Here is a 22088-nt window from a genome sequence, read left to right as displayed (position 1 = left end):
GGTGTCCAGCACCCAAGGTATTGATAATTATCAAGAAGAAACTTCACAAGGAAATTCTTTTAAAGACTGTCTGGCTAGATTCTTCAGCTGGATAACTGGAATAAACCAATTTGAACATCTTCAATTAAGGCAATAAACGTATGTGCGCCAGAGCGCACTAAGTGTGTGGGTTGAGTTTTAAAGCTAAGGCAAAGAAAGGAAATCACATCCTTCTGTGCAGGTTGAGATCATAGGAAAAGCATGTACAGGAAATAGAGTGGCAGAAACATTTTCTCCCTCCTATTTTAGTTACAAAATTCTATTTCATTTTGCCCTGGTGTTTAACTGTTCAAGGGGTAGAAGTAAGCATTTCTTCAACATGGTAGTTTTCATTTCTGATTGCCTTTAATTATACCTTTTTAAAGATTTTTTTCCCCTATTCTTTAATTCAAATCATTTTCCCAGTAAGCCTTCTCATCATTTTTCTATTTTTAAAAAAGTGAAATGAGTGAAGGGTAGATCTTGTCGGGTAGAAAAGCATAACCAAATTTTCATGGCATAATTAATTCCAGTTTTATGGTTTTTAAATATGATTTTAAAAACTAAAGAGACAATGTAAGTTCAGAAAAAGCCAACACAGAATACAAATAAGGAAAAGGAATTTTCATGCTCAATCTAGCATTTTTAGAAGATTGACACAGAGAATTTGCAATGAACAATTCTACATGCTAAAGCTATTTTTGACAAAGAAAGTGGTCATTTCAATCCCCAGGATCCCTGCACTCAAGGATTATGCCCTAGCTTATTTGCTGTGGTTTTGGATGAATTACTCTCAAAAAATGGTTCATTTAAAATATTCCATGTTTTTTTTTTATTCAGTTCATGCTTTTTTCTCTCCAGCACACATAATTGCCTAAATGGACTAGTAATTGGTCCTCTTATTTAACTGTTGAAAATGGTGTCACCATTTACCTTTTGTGTGTCTGATTTAAACATTTGTGCATGAGTTTTTGGTATGCCTCCTATTTGTTTGTATTTTTTACAAGGTTACAACTGCCTTCTTTGAGTTCTATATTGTAGTCTGATGAAAGAAGGAATCCATTTTAAAACAACTTACATAAATTTTCCTACTTTATATCACAGGGAAAGTGGTTTTGGGGTTTTTTTTTAGGAAAGGCGATCCAAAAAGACAAAAAAAATGGTATTAATATTTTTATGAAAATTGCTGATAGAAAAAAAAGCACATGCAAAGACATACCTGTCTGCACAATTGTCATAAAGTAGACATATTTCAAATTTGTCATTTCATTTGTAAAAAGAAACCAGCAAAAATGTTTGTTTATGTTTCTTAGAATCACAGTATTTGATAGCTGAGGACTTAAAGAAGTTTCTAGTTATTCCTCCTACGCTTTCTTTAGTGAAGAACACATCTAAACTGTCCCACACACACAACTGAGAATTAATTTTGCTTTTAAAAACAATTTGTAGAATGAAAAAGATTACTGGGTTTGTTATCAAAAGGCATTTGTTTAAATTTCAGTTTTATGCTTACTGGTTCTATGACCATGAGCAAGTCATTTAACATCTCTAAGGCAGGCTATATTCATCTGTAAAATCAAGGCTAATTTGTCAAGGAAACAATGTTATTTTTTTTTTGTTTCTTTACATTTTAGAATATGTTCACAAAAACCAAAACTTTAAAACAAAAGGCTAGGCAAGAAAATATAGGGACAAATGTGCCTGTCTAGGCCAAGTGGACTTTTGAATAAGACCCATTTTTTTCAATGAGTATTTAGGGTAATTCAGGAAAAAAAAAACTAGACGTGCTGGTTGACTTCAAACTGGTGAGTCATTGGTCTTAAGCGTAGGGGATTTTGGGGTGTCTAGGTGGCATAGTGGATAAAGCACTGGCCTTGGAGTCAGGAGTACCTGGGTTCAAATCTGGTCTCAGACATTTAATAATTTACCTGGCTGTGTGGCCTTGGGCAAGCCACTTAACCCCATTTACCTTGCAAAAACCTTAAAAAAAAAAAAAAAGAGGAGGTTTTTTTGAGTTTCAGGTAGTCATTGGTTTCACAGATCTGAGACAAAGCAAATAGTTGATCTTTTAATTGACCTTGCAAAAGAACAAAAGAAAGGGGGGGGGGAGATTAAGTATGATTTTTCATTTATACAAGAAATGGAGCCTTATTCTAAAATGGAGTGAATTATTGAGGGGAAAGAAAAGGAAAAATATAATGACTCTCTGACACTACAGGAATTTTCAGTAGGTGATGTCCCAGAGTCCTTCCAACTCTTTAAAGTACTTTGATTCTAATTGTTAATTAATTGACTGATTATAATAGAAGAATGAAATTTTCCACTCAAAATTCACTGAAGGGGTAAAAATGCTTGTTAAATTTTCTGTAAGAAACCTTTATGTGTTTTAATGGCATTATTAAAATTCCTCTTATCCTTAACTCCTCCATAAGGAATCATCACAATTGCATTCATCTGACTTCATAAATTTTATTTTCTAACTTCTGGCCTTTTCAAGTTATCAGTCTTCAATTCAAAAATAGAATAATTCCATTAGCAATTATTCATGAAAAAATATTCTGAGAAGTCATCTTAATATATATATATATATGTACATATATATATATATATACATATATATATGTAAGATTCTTTAACTGAGATTTTGATCCTGGCCCTAAAGTTATTTTCCCCAAAAGGGAATGTAGAATCTATGATGTGCATGCTATGAAATGGAGAGTCAAATGAGAAACTAAATTATTTTATTTACCTTATTCCAGAAAATATGAATTTCATCATACTGTTATAATGTGATAACATACTGAATGTTTTAAATGTCACAACTACTATTTTCATCTCTCTTCACTTCACTATAGACATAATGATGTATAAGTGATGTAGACAAGAAACATATTAGTATAATAATTGAGGTTTTTTGGTTTTTTACTGCACAGTTACGTTTCAGACTTGTTGCTTTACCCCCTGAAACCTCCCAGATCTTAATTGACCATATTAACATAGAATTCATTGTCCTCATTCTGGATGGATGCAATTTGTTTTTCTTCTCTTGTTTCACTTATCTCACACTTACTTTTTTGGAATTTGGCCTGATTTGCTTCTGATCACTTTTCTGGTTTTTTAAGATCATTTGGAATTTAAATTTTTGTCTTTCAGAGTGTTGGTTGTCCATGCCAACATGGTATCATCTGCAGCAAACTTACTCACTGCTTCACAATCTAGGTTACTGATGAAAAAGGCTGGTCCCAGGATGGCTGGGCTATGAAGCAGTATTTGCTTACTCGCTACTTTGTCTCCCAGTCATCCCTACTATCCATAACCTCTGCTTTAATATCCTTTATACTACATCCAGCACTCCCAAATGTTTATGATTTATTATCAGTTCCTGACCAGGTTGCATGAACTTTTTGATAAAAACATGACCTGTAGGTGATGGTTCCAGTGTGCTGATTTGGAGATAATTTAGGCCAGATGGGATCAATATGCAATCTTTCACTTTCAATTAATCTATCAGGACTTTTACACACTCCTGAGATATTCAACTATTCTGATTTACTGGCTCTTTATGAAGCTACATTTGTGTTCTTCTTTAGAGAATACCTGGAAGATAGCTAGTTACCTTCCCCATTTTCTTTAGCATGAATTGTTAACACTTTGGAAAACCAACAACGTGAAAAAGCATTCATCACATTTCTATCAGGAGTTTTTGATAGAACTAGAAAATGAGTGTCTTCTCAATTGTTTGCTGTTCTCTCTATTGAAAAGCAGAAAAGCAAGTTGCCTCTCTTTTTAAATGTTTCAAAGATTGGATAATAAGAAAAAGATGTTTCCATAGACAATTAAATGTTACAGATCAAGACTGTCCTCTAACACATATTGACTAGGTAACAAGTCAAAGTACCCCAGGCAACTCCAATGGCAGCATCCCAAAGCTTGCTCATTGAGGTCCCCACCTCTGTGCCCTCAGATCCTTGGTCTTGCTACCATCCATCAAAGACATCAGTGTACCAGCTGAGCATTCCTCTGTGTGACATGTTGTTCACCTACAACTTAGCTTAGTTCTTGACAAATTAAAAAAAATACTTAATAAGTACTTTTCTGTTTCGTTAAAGTTGAAGAACAAATGCTAATCTGCATTGGTAGAAGGAATTTCCTTTTTTAGGAGTTCTCAATGACAATGAAATTTCAGGTCTGATTTAACATCCATGTTTGTTGTGACTATAAACTACTCATTTAATATATCAGTGTATCAGACAATCTTCAAAGCACAAATTGTGCCAATCTATATTGATGGAAGGAGTTTTTACACAGAAGCTTCTCTGGACCAAAGAAATCATGGCCCTAGAGCCCTCATTCTCTTCCTTCACCCAAATTATTTTCTTAGTTCAAAAAGAATATGTTGGGGCGGCTAGGTGGCGTAGTGGATAAAGCACTGGCCTTGGAGTCAGGAGTACCTGGGTTCAAATCCGGTCTCAGGCACTTAATAATTACCTAGCTGTGTGGCCTTGGGCAAGCCACTTAGCCCCATTTGCCTTGCAAAAAAAAAAAAAAAACACCTAAAAAAGAACATTTTGAAGTTTTTCCCAATATCTTTAATACATTTAAACGTTTTTCTTTTTCTAATGTTCCTTTAAAGTAACCCAAGTATATAAGGAAGGCATCATTCTTTGCATACTGCTTTAAAGAAATACTTTTTTAAATAGTTACAAAGATATGATATGAAAACTATCTGAAAAACCAATATTTATTTTATCCGAGAATTCCACTATTCCCAGAATTACAAGAAAATAAAAATTAAAAAAAACTTTGCCAGTAGTAACTGTAAATTTCTGATGTTCGGATTAAATATAAATTCTATCCTTCCCATCTTTGTACTTTGTAAAGAAAGACAAGGTTAATGGCTTTTCCCTTATTGTTTTATTGGCCCAAAGCATTTTGTGTTGATGGAATAAGCATTTAGTTCCAAGAGCAAATAACATTTCAAGAATCATTAGAGGGAGCAAAACATCAAAAGTTAGCCTTTAAATGACAACAACTAAAATTTTACAAGTGTGGGGGAGAAAAAACAACAGTGCAATCTTTTATAGGTAATGCTAAGGAGGAAGAAAGAGCTAACACTCAGATTCTATTAAAGTCATTGCCAAACACATTCTATCAAGCCTCTTATTGTAATACTCTAAGAAGCATTGTCTGGTTTGTGACATTTTTGAATCTGTGGAAAATAATTTTCATAATTAGAAAAAACTATAAAGAATTTCACATGAGATATAAACAACTAAAGCTTTGAAAACAAAAAGTCTGACTCTGAATTATGCATCAAAACAAAGCGTGGAATAGTTTTTTTGTCAGTTAGCAAGCATCATTTCAGTCTAAGCATTACCCCACCTCACTCCCTGCCATCTGTCTCACAGGGAGCAATTAATCTTAAAATCCAGCATAGAACAACATTAAAATTCTATTAACACTGAAAACCTGTATCAGAGGTTACCTGGCAATGTCATTTTCATTCCTCTAAATTTCAGTGTTAATAATGAATGGGGCAGGTTTGTCATGTTAGTCTGTTTAGCTAGTAAAAATAAATTGAGCTAATAAGATATATATCACTAACATGAAAATTCCATAGGATCCAATTCCAGGTGTTAATATGTCAAACATTTAATGATATTTGAATTACAGAAGAAGATAAATACACAGACACACACATATACATATATATATATATATATATGTATATATAAACCCACAAAAAAAACCCTTTCTATTGTATTACTTACTCTTGTCTGTGCATTTTTAAAAAAAGGTTCAAAAACTAAATCCAAAACCAATGTTTCCATGATTCTGACTCTGAATTTTCTCTTGCATTTGCAGAACCACATCACGGCCTTCGCAGAAGTCACATGATGTTGAACTGGATGCTTTTTCCCTGCATTGGACATCATCCCTTTTCACAGTCCATTCATAATTCCCAAAGTTTTTGATAGCAGGATCAGTTTATAAAACCATCTGGTCGCTGATCATTCATACAATATTGAAGTCTATGTCAACTTTATTTTGAAAAGATGCTCCTTAAATTTCACTTTATGGTCCCACAAAGCCATCCCAACTATGAAAAGTAAACTATACACTCAACAGATTTGTATAAGAAAACCCACTATTTTGGTCTAGTTAAGTTATTCAATGATTCATATAGGTATTCAGCAGTTTGCCATATTTAGTTAAAAATGGGCTTTCAGAGTCAAAAAGTTTAGGGAGTTTTTGTCTTTTTTTCCCCCTTGCATTCAGCATAGTCATTTTCAATGAAACATTTCTGTGTGTAAAGTTTCTTTTTTAAAAATATTTTATGTATTCAGATAACATTTGCACATTATATCATAGTACAGTTCACTTAAAAAACCATTCCTCCTAAACATTCTCAGACTGGTGCTCCTGCTTTTGAAGGGAAAAATGCCCATTTTTACTGTAATGAGTAATGTATCATAATTAAAATTTATTTATTTGGATATTTCCTGATAATAGTGGTTGAAATGTCAAACTGTAGAGATTTTTTGAATGCAGATTGTATGTAGGATAGTTGAAATAAGAATATAAACCAGTGATGACTTTTATTGGCCAATACTGTGTTTGGTAGCAGTATCTCAGAAAAGGTTAAAGGTTCCATTCCCAATACTGGACACTCAAAATTTCTTGTAACTTAAATGTGAAAGAGGTACACAATTGTACATCATCTAAGTTATATGAAAGTTGGTTAGCATATCATCTTTGCATATGTTTTGTATTTTGAACAAAAGGATGATGAGACTGAAAAAGAAGGTGTTGGTATTCAAGCTGGCTAATATTCCATTCTATTTCAGTTTAAAAGCATTTATTAACTAATTCTTTTATTCAGGGCATTGTGTTTGCTGGAGGTGCAAAGAAAAATAATATAATCCTTACCCTCACAGAACTTATATGATACTGTGAAATGTGTCATATGTAAGAAGCAAAAATAGAATAATTTGAGGAAGAAAACTCTGGCAAGTGGGGCATCAAAAAAGGTTTCATGAAGTTTTGCAGTACCTGAGCTCCATCTAGAAGGAAGTTTTGTTTAAGGAAAATGAAATACCCTATAAGAAAATTCACTTTGCATTGATTCTCTAGAAAAGACTTTGAAATTTGACGTTATAGATACTCTTGAGTTCTCTTTGACCTACATGACCAGCAAGAATTCACTGTAATCCAGTTCTTGTGATAAGAATAGACTTTATTCCTTTGAAATTTTTCCAAATAGATATAAAGATTTGTCTTCGATGAGAGACAATCTATGATTGTTCCTACTCATTGCTAGAAGTGAAAATTCATTATGTCTGACCAATGGAGTATCTCTATCTCCAACTAAGAATCCAACAACAGTTTTATATTTTTGGTATGAAATGATTGTGTATCCTTGTGTTAGAACTTGAAATATTTGATCCAAGCTCAACAGTAATGCATTTTCCAAAATTATTATAATCTCTGACAATTGTGGGGTTTTATAATTACAAAGTGCAAAATGGGCAAAATATCCTTTGTGGGCCTCACTTTCCTTATTCATAAAATGAGGGGGTTGGACTAGATGACTCTATAGTTCCTTCTGTCTCTAAATTCATGATGGTACTAACTCATTTGATCCTCACACTGGCCTATGAATTAAATAAAATAAATGTTAATATCTCCATTTTACAGATAAGGACACTGAGGCTCAGAGAAATTTAAAATGATTTATAACAGGTAATACAATTAATAAATACTGCAACTGGGATTAAAATTTGTCTTTCCCCAGAACTCTTGGGGAAGCAAGGAAAACCAAGGAGAATAAGAATAATTTCTTAGTTAGAATAAGTATTACTGAGATTAACCTAGTCAGGTAATTTCAATTACAGTGTGCACTTTCCAAGGACCAAGCTTTTTGTATATCTCTTTCTGATTGACAGTCACTGCCTTAGCAGTGTGTAAGAAGGGTCAACATTATCCATTAAATAAAGACTACATGGAGTAGTCATTTGAGTATTGGACTTCAAGTCAGGAAAACCTGAATTTGAATTCCATGTAAAACACCTAACTAACAGTATGACATAGGTAAGTCACTCAATCTCTGTATGCAACTCTCTAAGACTCAGGGGAAAGAGTGTTGTATCTAAGTTGGAGAACTTGATTCAGATTCCAGTGCTGCCATTTTTTACCCATGAGACCATAAGCAAGTAAATCTTTCTGAGTCTTCAGTTTTCCCTTCTGGAAAAAAATTTCTTAGTTGGCCCTTAAATGAGCCCCAAGATTCCTTCTAGCTCTGAATCCACAATCCTATGATCTACTAAGTCATAGATTGCATTCTGCATTGGTGCATTCTTATGAAATCACTGATCTTTCATGTTTCCATGTACAGACATATTGAATCATGTCTTAAATTTTGAAATTTCAAGCATTTTTAAAAAGCACAATTTTGTTCCAAACCTGGCCTCATTAAACCCAAGTTATCAGATATAATATTCGAAGATCCTTGGGTTAACTTTTTATAATATAGGACTCATTGACCCCACCACATGAAAAATCATATACAACATATATGGATATATGTTTGTATATACACAAATATACATTCATATATGTCTATATATGAATATATATATATATATATATATATATATATATATATATATATATATATATACATGCCAGGGGAGAGCCTTTAACCTTGATACTGTTACTCAGAATAATGGGGAAAAAATTAAATCATGAATATGTAAAAATGTACATATAATATAGAGAGAATAAGCAAATACACATCTTTCTGATGAAGACATGTCTCCTTTTTATTCTAGGTACTTAGGGGCCCAGGTCACCATCAATTGGTCTACCTGAAATTTTCAGTGATACCTGTTTGCATGGCAGGAAAGCTGCACATGTTTATTCTGATTTCTAAGATGACTTAAAAGGCTCTTTTATGTTAAAAGAGAGGTGAATCTTCTTCAACAGACTGTGTCTATTCAACTTCTAACTGGGCCTCTCTCTTCTCAGGATGTACCCCAGCCAAATATTTCGGGTTATTTACCATACAATTTTTCTTTGTGAACCAGCAGTGGGATTGGGGGAGGGGGGGAGGGGGAGCCTGGGAGGGTGGGATAAAGAAGAATGAGGAGGATGCTCTGCTGTGTACTGTATTTTTCAAATAAAAAATTTAAAATGAATAAAAATAAAGTTCAATTTTTTCATGTATCTATATATCATTCTTTATTTGGGAAAACGAGTGCACTGGGCTGGGGTGTCACAAATGGATATTAATGTTCCTAAAATTAGAATTTTTTCATTGAATGATTCAGGAGATGTTTGGAAATTCATGTTAATGTGTAAGGGGAAAGAGGAATTCCCACATCACTAAGGTCTAAGATCTGGGATTCACTGTGGAACTATATCTCACCTAGGCATTTTTGCACCCAGGACCCCAAGGCAAGAGGAGTAAAACATAGAATGGATATTGGATACTTAAAATAAATAATCAATCTCATCCTGCATTTGAGTAGGTCACTTAGAGATGAATATTCCTGATTTTATGCCCCCAGAGCACCATTTATTAAATTACTATTCCATATCAAGTAAAAGATAACCTTATTATATACCTAATTACCTAATTAATACCTGGAACACCATATTCTCTGTACAGTCTAGTATATAGTCAAGTATGTGTGGGTTGTTTATTGATGATGATGATGATGTTGTTTAAGAAGGGAAAAAATTAAATCATTATTTGAATTCTAGGATTATGAACCAATGAGGCTTGGAGAGCTGTGATCTTCATCCATGATTAGGATATGTACATTAATGAATTCCCAGATTTTTTTTGGTGTACTAATATAATAACACCTGCCCCACTAAGTTGTTATGAGGATGAAACTCAAGAAATAAGGCAATACTTATATAGTGCTTTAAGATTTGCAAAATACTTTAGGTGTGTATGTAAAAACATACACACATTTACATATGAATATATGTGCATATGTATATTTACATATACACTTCATTTATCTATTCTTTATAATAATTCAGACAGGAAATACTATTATTTTCCTCATTATACTAGTGAGGAAACAGAGTAAAACAGCATGACTAGGGTGCTAAGCAAGGGAAAATTTGGATTTGAGTATTCCTGATTACAAATCTAATGCTCTTTTTACTATACCACCTCTGTTGGGGGCGGGGGGAAGAGGCTTGGCGGTCGCTTAGAGGGGGAAACATAATCACCTTATAAGGGAATGTTACAGAACTCGGCCCCTCATTGAGTAAGAGTTCATGGGAGGGAGGACAGAGGGGATAAAAGGGTCTGCTGAGAGGTTGGGGGGAGCGGGAATGTGATCACAGAAGAATAAAGACTCATGACCCACCTCAGGCGCTCTGTCTGGTTCTTCCCCCATCAAAGAGTGGGGGCCGGAGGTACCCCGAAGACTCACCACGCGTTGGACTGGTGAGTAAGAGGACGGACTAGCATTAAGAAGCCGGCGTTGTAAATAAAAACCCGGCAAGTGGTGCCGAAACCCGGGACCTGATTTTGCTAGGGAACGTCTGAATCCGCTGGTCGGATTCTCCAGACAGCCTCGGTCGTTTCTGACCGGGAGGAAGGAGAGGGCGTTTACTCTCAGATATTGCCTGAAGGACATATCCCTATTGTGTTGACTATGCTTTCTTTCCCCTCCCTTTCTCCTTCTGCTCTAATCACGCTCCTTGCCGTGCTGGCCTGTCTGATTGTGCCCTGCTTCCTCCTTCTCTTTTGCCGAACGGGAACTTTCCAGTTCTGCCACCTGTTAGGATTGCAGCCTCGGCTAGTAGACAGCATGGGGGGCCGGAATAGTATTCCCGCCTTTGAGCCGGAGGAAAAAGAGGCCGTTGCAGGGCAGCTTTATAAACTCTGCGCTAAGCATGGCCGTAAATTACCTATCAAGACGTGCCGTGCTTTTGTTGAGAATATCTGGAACATCTGCCCTTGGGTGCAACATAGTGGGATCCAACCAGATAAATGGAAGGTGGTAGGGCAGCAGATGGCCTCCTATGATGACACCTGCCCGGGAAAACTGACCCCCAAGGATTTTACAGTGTATAAGATAGTGGATGCAGCCCTGCATCCCCAGAAGGTGACTTTGGCACGAACAATCAGCACTCAGGTGGGTAGCTCGTTGGCGGGATCGGATTCAGAGGGCTCAGAGGAAGAGGGAAGGCCACCCCCTCCCCTGTATCCGTGGGAGGAACTTAGAAGAAACAATGGGGGAACAAGGGGCCCCCAGGGAGAAGATTCAGGGCCGGAAGTTTCCGAGCGCGGGAAGGGAGGGGTGCAAACAGCCCTCAGGGGTGGCAGGAAGAGGAGCGTGAGTAGGTGGGACCGGGAGGCTGCTGACGAGGAGGGAGAAGTCCGCGCTGATTGGACAGCTGCCGCGCCCCAGACTTGGCGGCCCAGCCAGGAAACAGAGGCAAAAAATCCCCCGTGTTCCTTGTCCGCCCTTCAGAGATCCCCTCAAGGGCTCCGCCCATCCGGCCTACTTGCCACCAGTGCCTCCATAGCAATAGAGAAAGGGGAGGAGGTGGACTGGGATGACTGGGGCCTCTACCCGGTATTTACGGACCCCCTTACCGGAGCCCGAGACTACCGCCCTGTCCCTTTTAAGATGCTTAAGGAACTTAAGGAGGCCGTGACTAAATACGGCCCAAACTCCCCTTATGTAAAAAGACTGATGCAAAACCTCTTTGCTACGCACCCTTGGACCCCTGCTGACTTTGACGAAATTGCAGCCGCGTGCCTAGATGCCTCCTTATATTTAGCTTTTAAGGCTCAGGCCCGCAGAGAGGCCTCTAAGCTGGCAAAATCCCGGGGTTATACTCCCCTGGATTTAGCCATTGACCTCCTGTGTGGAACTGGAGCCTATACTGACCCTGCTGTTCAGGCCCAGTATGGCCAGTTTGAGCTAGAGACTGTTAAAGAAACACATGTTGCAGCTTGGGATAAGATTGGAGCCATGAAAGGGGGGAGAGCCACACAGAAGTTGGTTGGGCTGAAGCAGAGAGCAGATCAGACACCCCTCTCATTTGTGAACGAGGTTAAAGAGACAGTGACTCGTATAATGGGAGACACCCCGGGATCTGATCTACTTATGAGACAATTGATTAAAGAGGGTCTTTGCCCCAAAGGGATCGCAGCCATTAGCAGCCTTCCCCCCGACGCTTCATTAGAAGGAATTGTTGACAAATTGCTGGACATGCCCAGCGAGGATTCAATTCAAGCCTTAGTGACTGCCATGGAGAACCGGGAGGATAGCCTCCTGACCGCCCTTCGCGGTATGCAGGTGAGACCCACCTGTTTTGGGTGCGGAAAGCCAGGGCACCTCAAAGCACAGTGCAGGCAGCGGCCCCCCTCCACTTCAGTTCCGACCTGTTATTCCTGTGGAAAGCCAGGTCACATAGCCAGGTTCTGCCGATCCAAAGGGAAGTCGGGAAAAGGGAAAGGGAGGGGCCCGGCCGCGGGGCCCCCCCCGTGCTCGAAGACAGCGGCCCCATCACTGTGACTATCCCCGTGAGGGTTGACTATAGAGAAGGGACACAGCAGAGAGAGATCGGGCCTTGGGAAACCTCGATGATTCCCATCGAGCTAAATATTTTCCCAGCGCTCATCACAGGGGCTGAGAGATGTGTGGACTTAGTCACCCATACCCAGGTCATTTTTGGTCCCGGAAGTCCCACATCCGTAAGGGTCACAAACCCCCACCCCTTTCCCACCTTGGTAAAACAGGGCCAAGAGGTGGGAAAGGCGCTGCCCTTGCGGACCCCTCCCGCTCATGTGAACTGGGTCCACCCGGTCAGCTCTGGGCGACCACTGTTAACCGTCACGGTGGAAAATCAGAAGCTCGAAGGGATAATTGACACTGGAGCCGATTGCTCTGTCATAAGTAGGGGACAGTGGAGGCGCGAGTGGCCACTCCTACAGAGCCCTCAAGCAGTGACGGGGGTGGGGGGCAATAGATCTGCCATGAAAGCAGCACACGCCTTACGGTGGTCAGCTTTGGAAGAATCTGGACTCTTCACCCCACTGTGCCTACCCGACCTCCCTTATGCATTATGGGGTAGAGATATCTTGAGCCAGCTTAACCTGACACTTGCCACCCCTGATAGCCTGCGGGGAAATTAATTGGGGCCACTCTAGAGATGAGCTTTTCCCCCAGAATAACATGGATTAATAAGAAACCTATTTGGGTTGAGCAGTGGCCCCTGACAAAAGAAAAGCTCATCGCCCTCACAGACATAGTAATGACCCTCCTGCACGAGAACAAAGTGGAACCGTCCCTTAGCCCGTATAACTCCCCCCGTCTTTGTCATAAAAAAGAAAGGGGGGAGTTGGAGAATGTTGATTGATCTTCGGGCAGTAAATGCCAACATGGTACCCATGGGGACCCTCCAACCTGGTCTCCCTATGCCCACTGCAGTCCCGCAAGGGTGGACTATTATAGTGATTGATGTTAAAGACTGCTTCTATAGCATTCCCCTCCACCCGGAGGACAAAGAAAAATTTGCCTTTTCCCTCCCCGCGATCAATTTCCAAGCCCCCAGTAAACGTTATCAGTTCACCGTCCTACCTCAGGGAATGGCCAATAGCCCCACCCTGTGCCAGCTTTACATGGATACTCTGCTACATCCTATCTTTTTAAACAGAAAGGGGGAGTTGGCAGGTCACCGACCCATTCAGACCTGTCTCAGGTACTATTTACCATGAATTTCCTACAAGTCAGGGATGACGGCACTACAGCCGCCCAGAGATTTTTCTCCCCAAAAGGACATGCTAAGAAAGAACCAATGCTCCTGCCCTCTCCCACCAAGGCCCTACCAGGCTCTAAAGTCATGTGGAGAGATGAAGAGGGAGGTTGGCATGGCCCTGTAACGGTAAAGAACAGAAGACAGGGCCACCTGTCATTTCATCCCGAGGATAAGATAGAAGAGCCAGAAAGATGGCTCCCTGTTTACAAGATAAGAGACCTTGATTAATGCCCAACCCTACGGGGTGAGAGGAATTTCTTTCTTTTTCAGGCTTTCTGATCATCGTAGGGATCCTTGGAGGTGCTCCATCTGAAGGAAATCTGACATGGGGAATACTCCGAGTTATTCCCTCTCCCCTTCCGGTAGCACGGAACTCCCCGATCTACCCTCGCCTGCTAGTGACCAATACATCGATGGGGCTCCCTTCTGCCTCGGTGGGGCCCCTCATGTGTGGCCACAGGGGAAGACATCGAGGATCCCATACCATGGAGGGATTGCCAGATGGCGGGAGGATACCCCCTTGAGGGTGAACAAGGACGCTGATTCTGGGAATCACCCTACTTGTTGTCTGTTTCTGCCGCCTAGCTAGGCGACAGAGGGGCTATATGCTTCTTACTCAGAAAGCCTTCATGGCCATGGAGACGGGGGAGGATCCCCAAGTCTGGCTAGCCGCCATGCATGACATGTGACACCTAGGGGTAAGACGAGGTAAACCCCAAGACGGGCAACTTCTCCTGACCCAGCCACCTAAGACGGGCAAGGTCCTGGGTTGAAGGAGATGACCTAAGACAGGGTTCCTCGCCCCCGGCGGATCCCCAAGTCTGGCTAGCCGCCATGCATGACATGTGACACCTAGGGGTAAGACGAGGTAAACCCCAAGACGGGCAACTTCTCCTCACCCAGCCACCTAAGACAGGCCCTGAGGGTGTCGGGCGCCTAGGACGGGCAAGGTCCTGGGTTGAAGGAGATGACCTAAGACAGGGTTCCTCGCCCCCGGCTATCAGAGGCCAGTAGAAATGACACCGCTTAAGGCTAACCTCAGCACCGCTTAAGGTCACACCAAGTGATAACCTTGTAAAACAGAAAGGGGGAGATGTTGGGGGCGGGGGGAAGAGGCTTGGCGGTCGCTTAGAGGGGGAAACATAATCACCTTATAAGGGAATGTTACAGAACTCGGCCCCTCATTGAGTAAGAGTTCATGGGAGGGAGGACAGAGGGGATAAAAGGGTCTGCTGAGAGGTTGGGGGGAGCGGGAATGTGATCACAGAAGAATAAAGACTCATGACCCACCTCAGGCGCTCTGTCTGGTTCTTCCCCCATCAAAGAGTGGGGGCCGGAGGTACCCCGAAGACTCACCACGCGTTGGACTGGTGAGTAAGAGGACGGACTAGCATTAAGAAGCCGGCGTTGTAAATAAAAACCCGGCAACCTCACTGTTTAATGAGATATTATACTTAAAGTTTTATATGAATGGAAAACTTTCTTATTATTGACAAGCAATTTCTATAATAATTGGAGAGAAATCTTAGCAATTCAACTTAGCAATCATAATAATAGTTAGACTGGGCTGAAGTTAGCCCCTTCCTACCTTGCTCCCAGGCTCCAGTCTCTAAATCCAATAGGGAACTTTCACAAAGTATTTTATCAGGGAGATTTCAGTTTCAAAAAGTAAAAATAAAAAAGGATAGAGCACAGGGAATTGAATCTGTGATTTTACTGATAGAACAAACTTTCATTTAAGGAAACTACATAACCCAATGCTAGTGAGCACCTTCTCTACAACCCATAATATCTATAAATACCCACTGCATTTAAGTACACTAAGCTTATAGGAGGTACCTAAATACTAGCTATCGGAACAGTGGATAAGTCTCATGAGTCCAACATCTGAGGTTGATGGAAGGTTTGGGGAAGTTTTCCCTCCATTTCCATTTCATTTCCAATCCCAGAATTCATCTAATCAATGCCTCAGCTATTCAAAGCATGTGAGTATACAGTAGATTTTAAATAAATGAATTTTCAAGTTAACTGAAGTATAATTCTTTAAATATAGAGACTTTTAAATTGTATTTTTTCTGCTTTTAGATAGAAAGATAAAGAATTGGGAATAGATCTGTGATTTTATTGGCTTAAGGAAATCACAGATGAGGGAACTCCTTCTATGAATGCAGCTGGCACTTCTGTCTAGAAAGTTGCCTAGAACATTGAGATGAAGTGGTTCGTTTAGTGTCTCACAGAGGTCAGGGGTAGTATTTCAAGGTAGGTCTTCCTAGCTCCAAGGCTGGTATTCTATGTTATTTATGGAAATATTTCTAAAATATATTCCATTCGTTTTTGCCTTAGTAAAGAGAGAGTACTAAAGATAAATGAAACTCTTCTTGCTCAAGGTCATCATAATGAACATCATTTATCTTTTAAATGATCTTACAAAAAATAGTGTGGCATAGTAGATTAGAGGCTGGCATCAGGGTCAGTCAAACTGACCTGTGCTCCAATCCTGTCTCTAGCATATGCTGGCTATCTGACCCTGAACTTCTTCCCTCAGTGCCTCAGACAACTTTAAGACAAATTAAGAATAACAGCTTATCCTAATTTGTAGAGTTTCTTCATCTAGAGCTCCCTTGCCAGATATAATTAGAAATCGAGATCAAAATAAAGTGCAATATGATGATATTCTTAGTATCACCTTCCTAATGTCATGGAAACAAAAGACAAACAACAACTAAATTGTATAGCACTGTTTGCCACAACTTCCTCTGTTTTCTCTTATCAAACCCTACTCATTATCTGTATCCTTTAATTTCTCCTTCCTTTTTCTCCCTGCACTATCTCTTCTCTTTTCTCCACCTTGACTCCTTAATAAACCAATTCAACTGTACACTGATTTTTTTCTCTTGAATTTCCCCACTCCAGCCTCTTCATCATAATACCAGTTTCACTCTGCCAAGCCTCAGTCTTGGTTCATTCCCATTTTCCACTGCCTGGTGGAGAAAAATCATGTAACTGTTTTGATTGGGTCTCCTATATATTTGTTACACAATCTCACTGTTGCCAGGCAATCTTACTATACCTCCTTTATCAAACTAAAACTTCATCAAAGATATACCATGTCAGACTCATTTCTTCCACTGACAAAACTAATGAACTGTTAGATGAAGAAAATCCTATAGATATAATTCTAGGTCTTAGCAAAGATTCTGATAAAATATATAATTCTTAGGAAGGAGATTAAAAAAAGATATAAATTAGACAATAATCACATTTAAATTATTTCTCAACCTATCTGCCCTTGCCTTCATTTCTGCTACTCCTCAACCCTCAAGACCAGGCTGTAGTCCCTTTCTCTGACAGCATGTGCTTCACCACTTCTCCCCAGATGCTGGGGTTGCCATTAACTGACTAGCCTACCTCTACCTATGAGCTTCCTATTCTTACCTGTCTTTGAGTTTCTATTTTGACTAGATCAATGTTGCCCTTCCTAAGGTGTCTCACTTTTTTCTCCAGCTGGTGAAGAAAAAGCATGAAGTTGCCAAGTAACTGTTATATGATTTTGGAGCCAATAAAGGAGAGGAGAAATGATGTAATCTGCTTAAGGAGAAATGATGTAATCTGCTTAAGGCATGAGGGGTCCAAGATCTAGATATTATGGATTTTGGTTTAACTTTGGTAAAAGTCCTAAACAAGATATCCTTGTATTTCATGAGTTAGGCTCCAATCATGAGGATTCACATCTCTTACACTTCCTAGTGAATTATCCTCTAAGACAGGAGCTAAAGCCCTTAAAATGACTACCCTGCAGTGCCTACAAATAGGCCCATAGCCTTGACTAGTCCAAGTTTAAGTACCAGAGACTCAGTCTAAAACAAAAATAGAAGCTAGTCCATCTCAGTCAGTGCTGAGATCTTCCTAAACCTGACCACAGCCCTACTCCATGATAAATGCAGGCAAAAGACTTTCTTACAACAAGAATAAAATGAAATGTTTAGGTTCCAGGAATGACTAAGGCATGCCCAAAAGAATATAATAATTCTCCAATATCTATAAGTAAAGCTTCAAACAAACAAATAAAAAATAACATTGTCACAAGATCTACTAGAATACCCAATACACACATACATAAATGTGTATATATATATGTATATATATATATATATATATATATATGTGTATATATATATATACACACACACACACACACACACATAGACAGGCATGTGTGTGTGAAATGAGAATTATAGAAGAAATAATAGGAAAGGAAATGAGAGCTTTAATGAAAAGAAGTGAAAGGAAAATTACATAAATAGTACAAAACATTATTCAAGAAACAATTACCCTGAAAATTAAAGAGAAATCAATAGTAACATCAGTCAACTAGAAATGAACAAAATCAAAAGACAGAAAAATTGAAAGAAAATATAAAGCATTTCTAAGTGAAAATAATTTGGGAAAACAGGCCAAGGAGAAATAATCTAAAATTCAGTAGAGCACCAGAAAATCATTATGATAAAAAAGAAGCCTGAAGATCATATTTCAAGAAGTAATGTTTTAAATTCCCAGATACTTTAGAACATTTGTGCAAAAGGAAATTAAGAAGAATTCACTCTTCACTTTCCAGAATAAATCACCAAATGAAAATTTTCATTGCATCATAGTCACAACACTGAGCATCCAAAGAAAACAGTAAGAAACAAGGAGTTCATCTAAGAAGGAGCTATAGTCAGGACCATACAAGAACTAGTAGTTATCAGTATAAAGAAAAAGTGATGAAATTCTAATAGTTGTGGCTTTATTATACTCTATTTCAAACAGCAAATCTATCAAAAATAAACCTAATGAAGTTAAGTGAAAAAAATTTTAGAAAAGTTAGATATATCTCTGGTGATTGCTGAATGAAAATCTAAATGAATATACAAATGAGAATAATCAGGAGATCCAACTTGCTATGAATCCCTTTCCTTAGCACCCAGGTTCCTCCTACATTATCAATCCACTGTTCCATTTATGCCTCTACTATTCAATCCAGAGATCACTAACTGCAGTCTATAGTAGATCTGAAGGTGACACAATGAAACTAGGAAAACCAAATTTGGGCCAGAACTCAACCAGTTCTTTGTGTGACGGATAAAATTAAGATTCCTACAAAGGAAAATATTTCAAACCTCTCCTATAAAAGGGAAAAAACCCTATAGATTTTATGACAGTTTTTCTCCATTCTGTTAGTACTCAGAAATATTTTCTTCTGGCTTATAGATCTTTTTTTTGCCCTCCATCTAGTTGAAGTTGTTGGCCATATAACAACTTTATAAATGTGGTATATAATCATTTTTTTAAATAGATTAATTGAGAGAAGTGATGAGGTGGAATATGATCATTCCTTATAACAAATCCAAACTAATGAATGTGGTTATTTATCCTTTTCTTAGTTCAGAAACCCAAGTTTCTAATATGAGATGCAAACTGGCTTACATCCCAATGTCAATGGCAAAGCTTGCTCTTAAATGTTTCCATACATCCATTTAAATCCAAAGTGATAATGAGTAAGAGTGAACCATCATTGCTTCACATCAAAATGATCTCATCTACAGTTTACTCTGTTTGTTGTACAGTACTTTGTGGTATGGTGGCACCATTTTTGTATTAAAGGCAAGAAATTTAGGATATCTCTGTTCTCCTTAAATGGGAAATTCATTAGACATATGGTGATACCAGCTGGGCTCATATCCATACCATTTTAGACATGCTTATATTTATTCTGTGTGTTTGGTCCTGATCTTGAAATGCAAAAGACATATGGACACAGCATCTGGGCTATCATCAATTGAGACTCTAGCAATGTTCATTTTAACAACATATATTAAAAAAGGATAGCATTACTATTTTTCAACTTAAACTTCTACATTCTAGTTGCTGTCTCTTTCTAATTCCCTAGGTTTCCAGGAACATTCCAACTATACCAGATACAAAAATATATTACTTCTTTGCCACTCTGGTGCATAGTCACTAACTATTCATTCACTTATTCAAAATCATTTATTAAGCAGCAAATACATCATGTGTACTGGTTCTGGGTGAGATGCACATTTCAGAGAAGAAAATATCTCTGTACTTCTGAAGCTCAAGATTTAAAAGGAGATAAGAAAGAAAAACAATGAAAATATACAGTATCTCAGTTTTGATCATTTTAATGAAAATTTAATGAAATTTTAATGAAAATTTCTTTGTTACAAAGAAAATGCTGAGGTATTTGAGATCAAGTCAACAACATTCCTTAAGTGCCTACAATGTCCAAGCACTTTACTAGGCAAAAACATTACAAAAAATGACAAAACAAGAGTGTCTGCTCTCTGAGAACTCACAATCTAATGGAGGCAAAGGTTATATTCATATTTAACTTCTTCCAAGATTAAAAAAAATCCTTCCTTAAAAATCTAAAATGATGACACAGAAAGAACACTGAATTTGGCATCAGATGACCTGGTTTTAACTACTAATAGTTGGGGTTAAGGATAAGCTCAAAGTAAAGGGTAGCAATGGAACTGTGTCCTGAAGGGTGCGGGGGGGATTCTAAAAGAAGATATATACTACCTCATTGAAAAACACTTTCTGGCAAAAGACTGAAGCAAAATTGCCTGAATGAGCTAAAGAAATTATAAAAAATTTTATGAAGTCATTTATAACAATGGTGCTCTTTCAAAAACCTCTAGAATATTTCAGGAGAGCATTCAAAAAATTAAATGAAAATATGAAAGAAATACAGCAAAAAAATTAAAGTTCTTAATTAACAAATCCAAGAAAAAAGTAAGGCATTCAGAATAAAAGGGGCAGGCTCTAAAAGTGGCAGATTATCTAAAAAGAATAAATGTAGAATTAGAAAGCAAAAATGCATAGGTATAAAGAACTTAATAATTAAGTACAAAATCAAAAGAGATCAAATGGGAGGAATGCACAAATAATACACAAAATGAGAACTTAAGAGAATACACAAATTGAACTTAAAGACTAGATGTGAAGCTATAAGAATTATAGCTATATATAATCTAGAAAAAATCCTGAAATACAAGAGACTTGTTCAGAAAAATAAAATGGAATTTGGTGAAAAATACCACTCAAGAGAATCCATACACAAAAAAATGTTTAACTCACCAAGAAACACCATAGTCAAGATTGAAAGCATAATATCACTGAAAAAAAATTTTGCAGGCAGCAAGGAAAAGGCCTTCCCTTATTCTGAATCAAAATCAGAACCACACATGTTTATAAAAAGAGAGAGAGAGATTGGAATAGAACATTTGGAGAAGCAAAAAAGATCATTTGGCACTCCCAAAGTAATGTGAAAGTTAAAGTTAAGCCTAAGGATCTGAGAAAATAATTGAATTCAGAACAAGGAAAGAATCAAAGGCTTTTTTGGCAGAAAAAAATATTAGTTTTCATAAGCACATTCATCAAATAGGAGAAAATTAAGCATATTCAAATATATGAAATTAAAATTTTATGTCGTCAAGATGATGAAGGCCATAAATACACATATGCATTATCTGAGACTTTGAGAAGGGCAAAAATGAATCAATGGGCTAAAGAATTGGAGTAAATAAATAATTGAGACAAATAAGGATGAGAGTAAAAAGAAGAAAGATTGAATATTTCAAGGAAAAATATTTTCTATTCATTAGTAAATCAGTATTAGAGATGATGGGATAATATAGAGGAATTCCTCTCAGATGGGAGGGAAAAGGTAAGAAAATGGGTGAAGGAGCCAAAGAAAAGTCTGGTCAGTACTTGAGAGGGAGAGATAAATGAGAGATCTTCAATTTCTCCTTTTGAAGATGAAGAAGAAGGAGATTTAGAATGGAACTTTTGAGGAGAGAGAACATAGATGGAAGAGGAATGGGAACTAGTACCATTCAGAAGAAAGAGACTAAAGGAATACTCTGGCAGTCCTTAAAGCAACATCATAGAGATGTTAAGGAATAAAAAAATAGAAATGTAAAGGATTATCTTACCAAGAACTCCTGGGTTTTGGAGAGGAAGGCCACACTGACACTTAAGAAAATTAATTGTGCCAAGAATGGATCTTAGACCTTTGAACTAATAAGCTCTGGGAGGAGGAAGTTCTTGAAATTACTTGAGGGGACAGTTCAGAAGTTTTAATAAAATAATGGAGACTCAAAGGGAAAATGGCATAACATTAAAGTCACAGGAGCAAAGATTCAAAATTCAATATTTGGGAAAAAAACTTATCAGCAATCTAATCAATTCCTTTCCACAAAAATTGC

The 22088-nt window shown here is 38.0% G+C and overlaps 1 protein-coding gene across 1 annotated transcript in view; it reads left to right on the top strand.

Annotated features, from left to right (window-relative positions):
• PLPPR5 (phospholipid phosphatase related 5) overlaps positions 1–8558 on the top strand; it is a 189886-nt gene extending 181328 nt beyond the window's left edge. The window contains exon 6 of the mRNA XM_074188240.1: positions 5884–8558. Coding sequence (XP_074044341.1) covers positions 5884–5916 — 33 coding nt within the window. The 3' untranslated portion in view covers positions 5917–8558. The remainder of the gene's footprint in view (positions 1–5883) is intronic.
• The last annotated feature ends 13530 nt before the right edge of the window (positions 8559–22088 follow it).

This window comes from Macrotis lagotis, chromosome 5 (assembly GCF_037893015.1).
Source record: "Macrotis lagotis isolate mMagLag1 chromosome 5, bilby.v1.9.chrom.fasta, whole genome shotgun sequence".
Classification (NCBI taxonomy): domain Eukaryota; kingdom Metazoa; phylum Chordata; class Mammalia; order Peramelemorphia; family Peramelidae; genus Macrotis; species Macrotis lagotis.
Note: the sequence above shows the minus strand (reverse complement) of the source record. Positions and strands in the feature narration are given on the sequence as shown.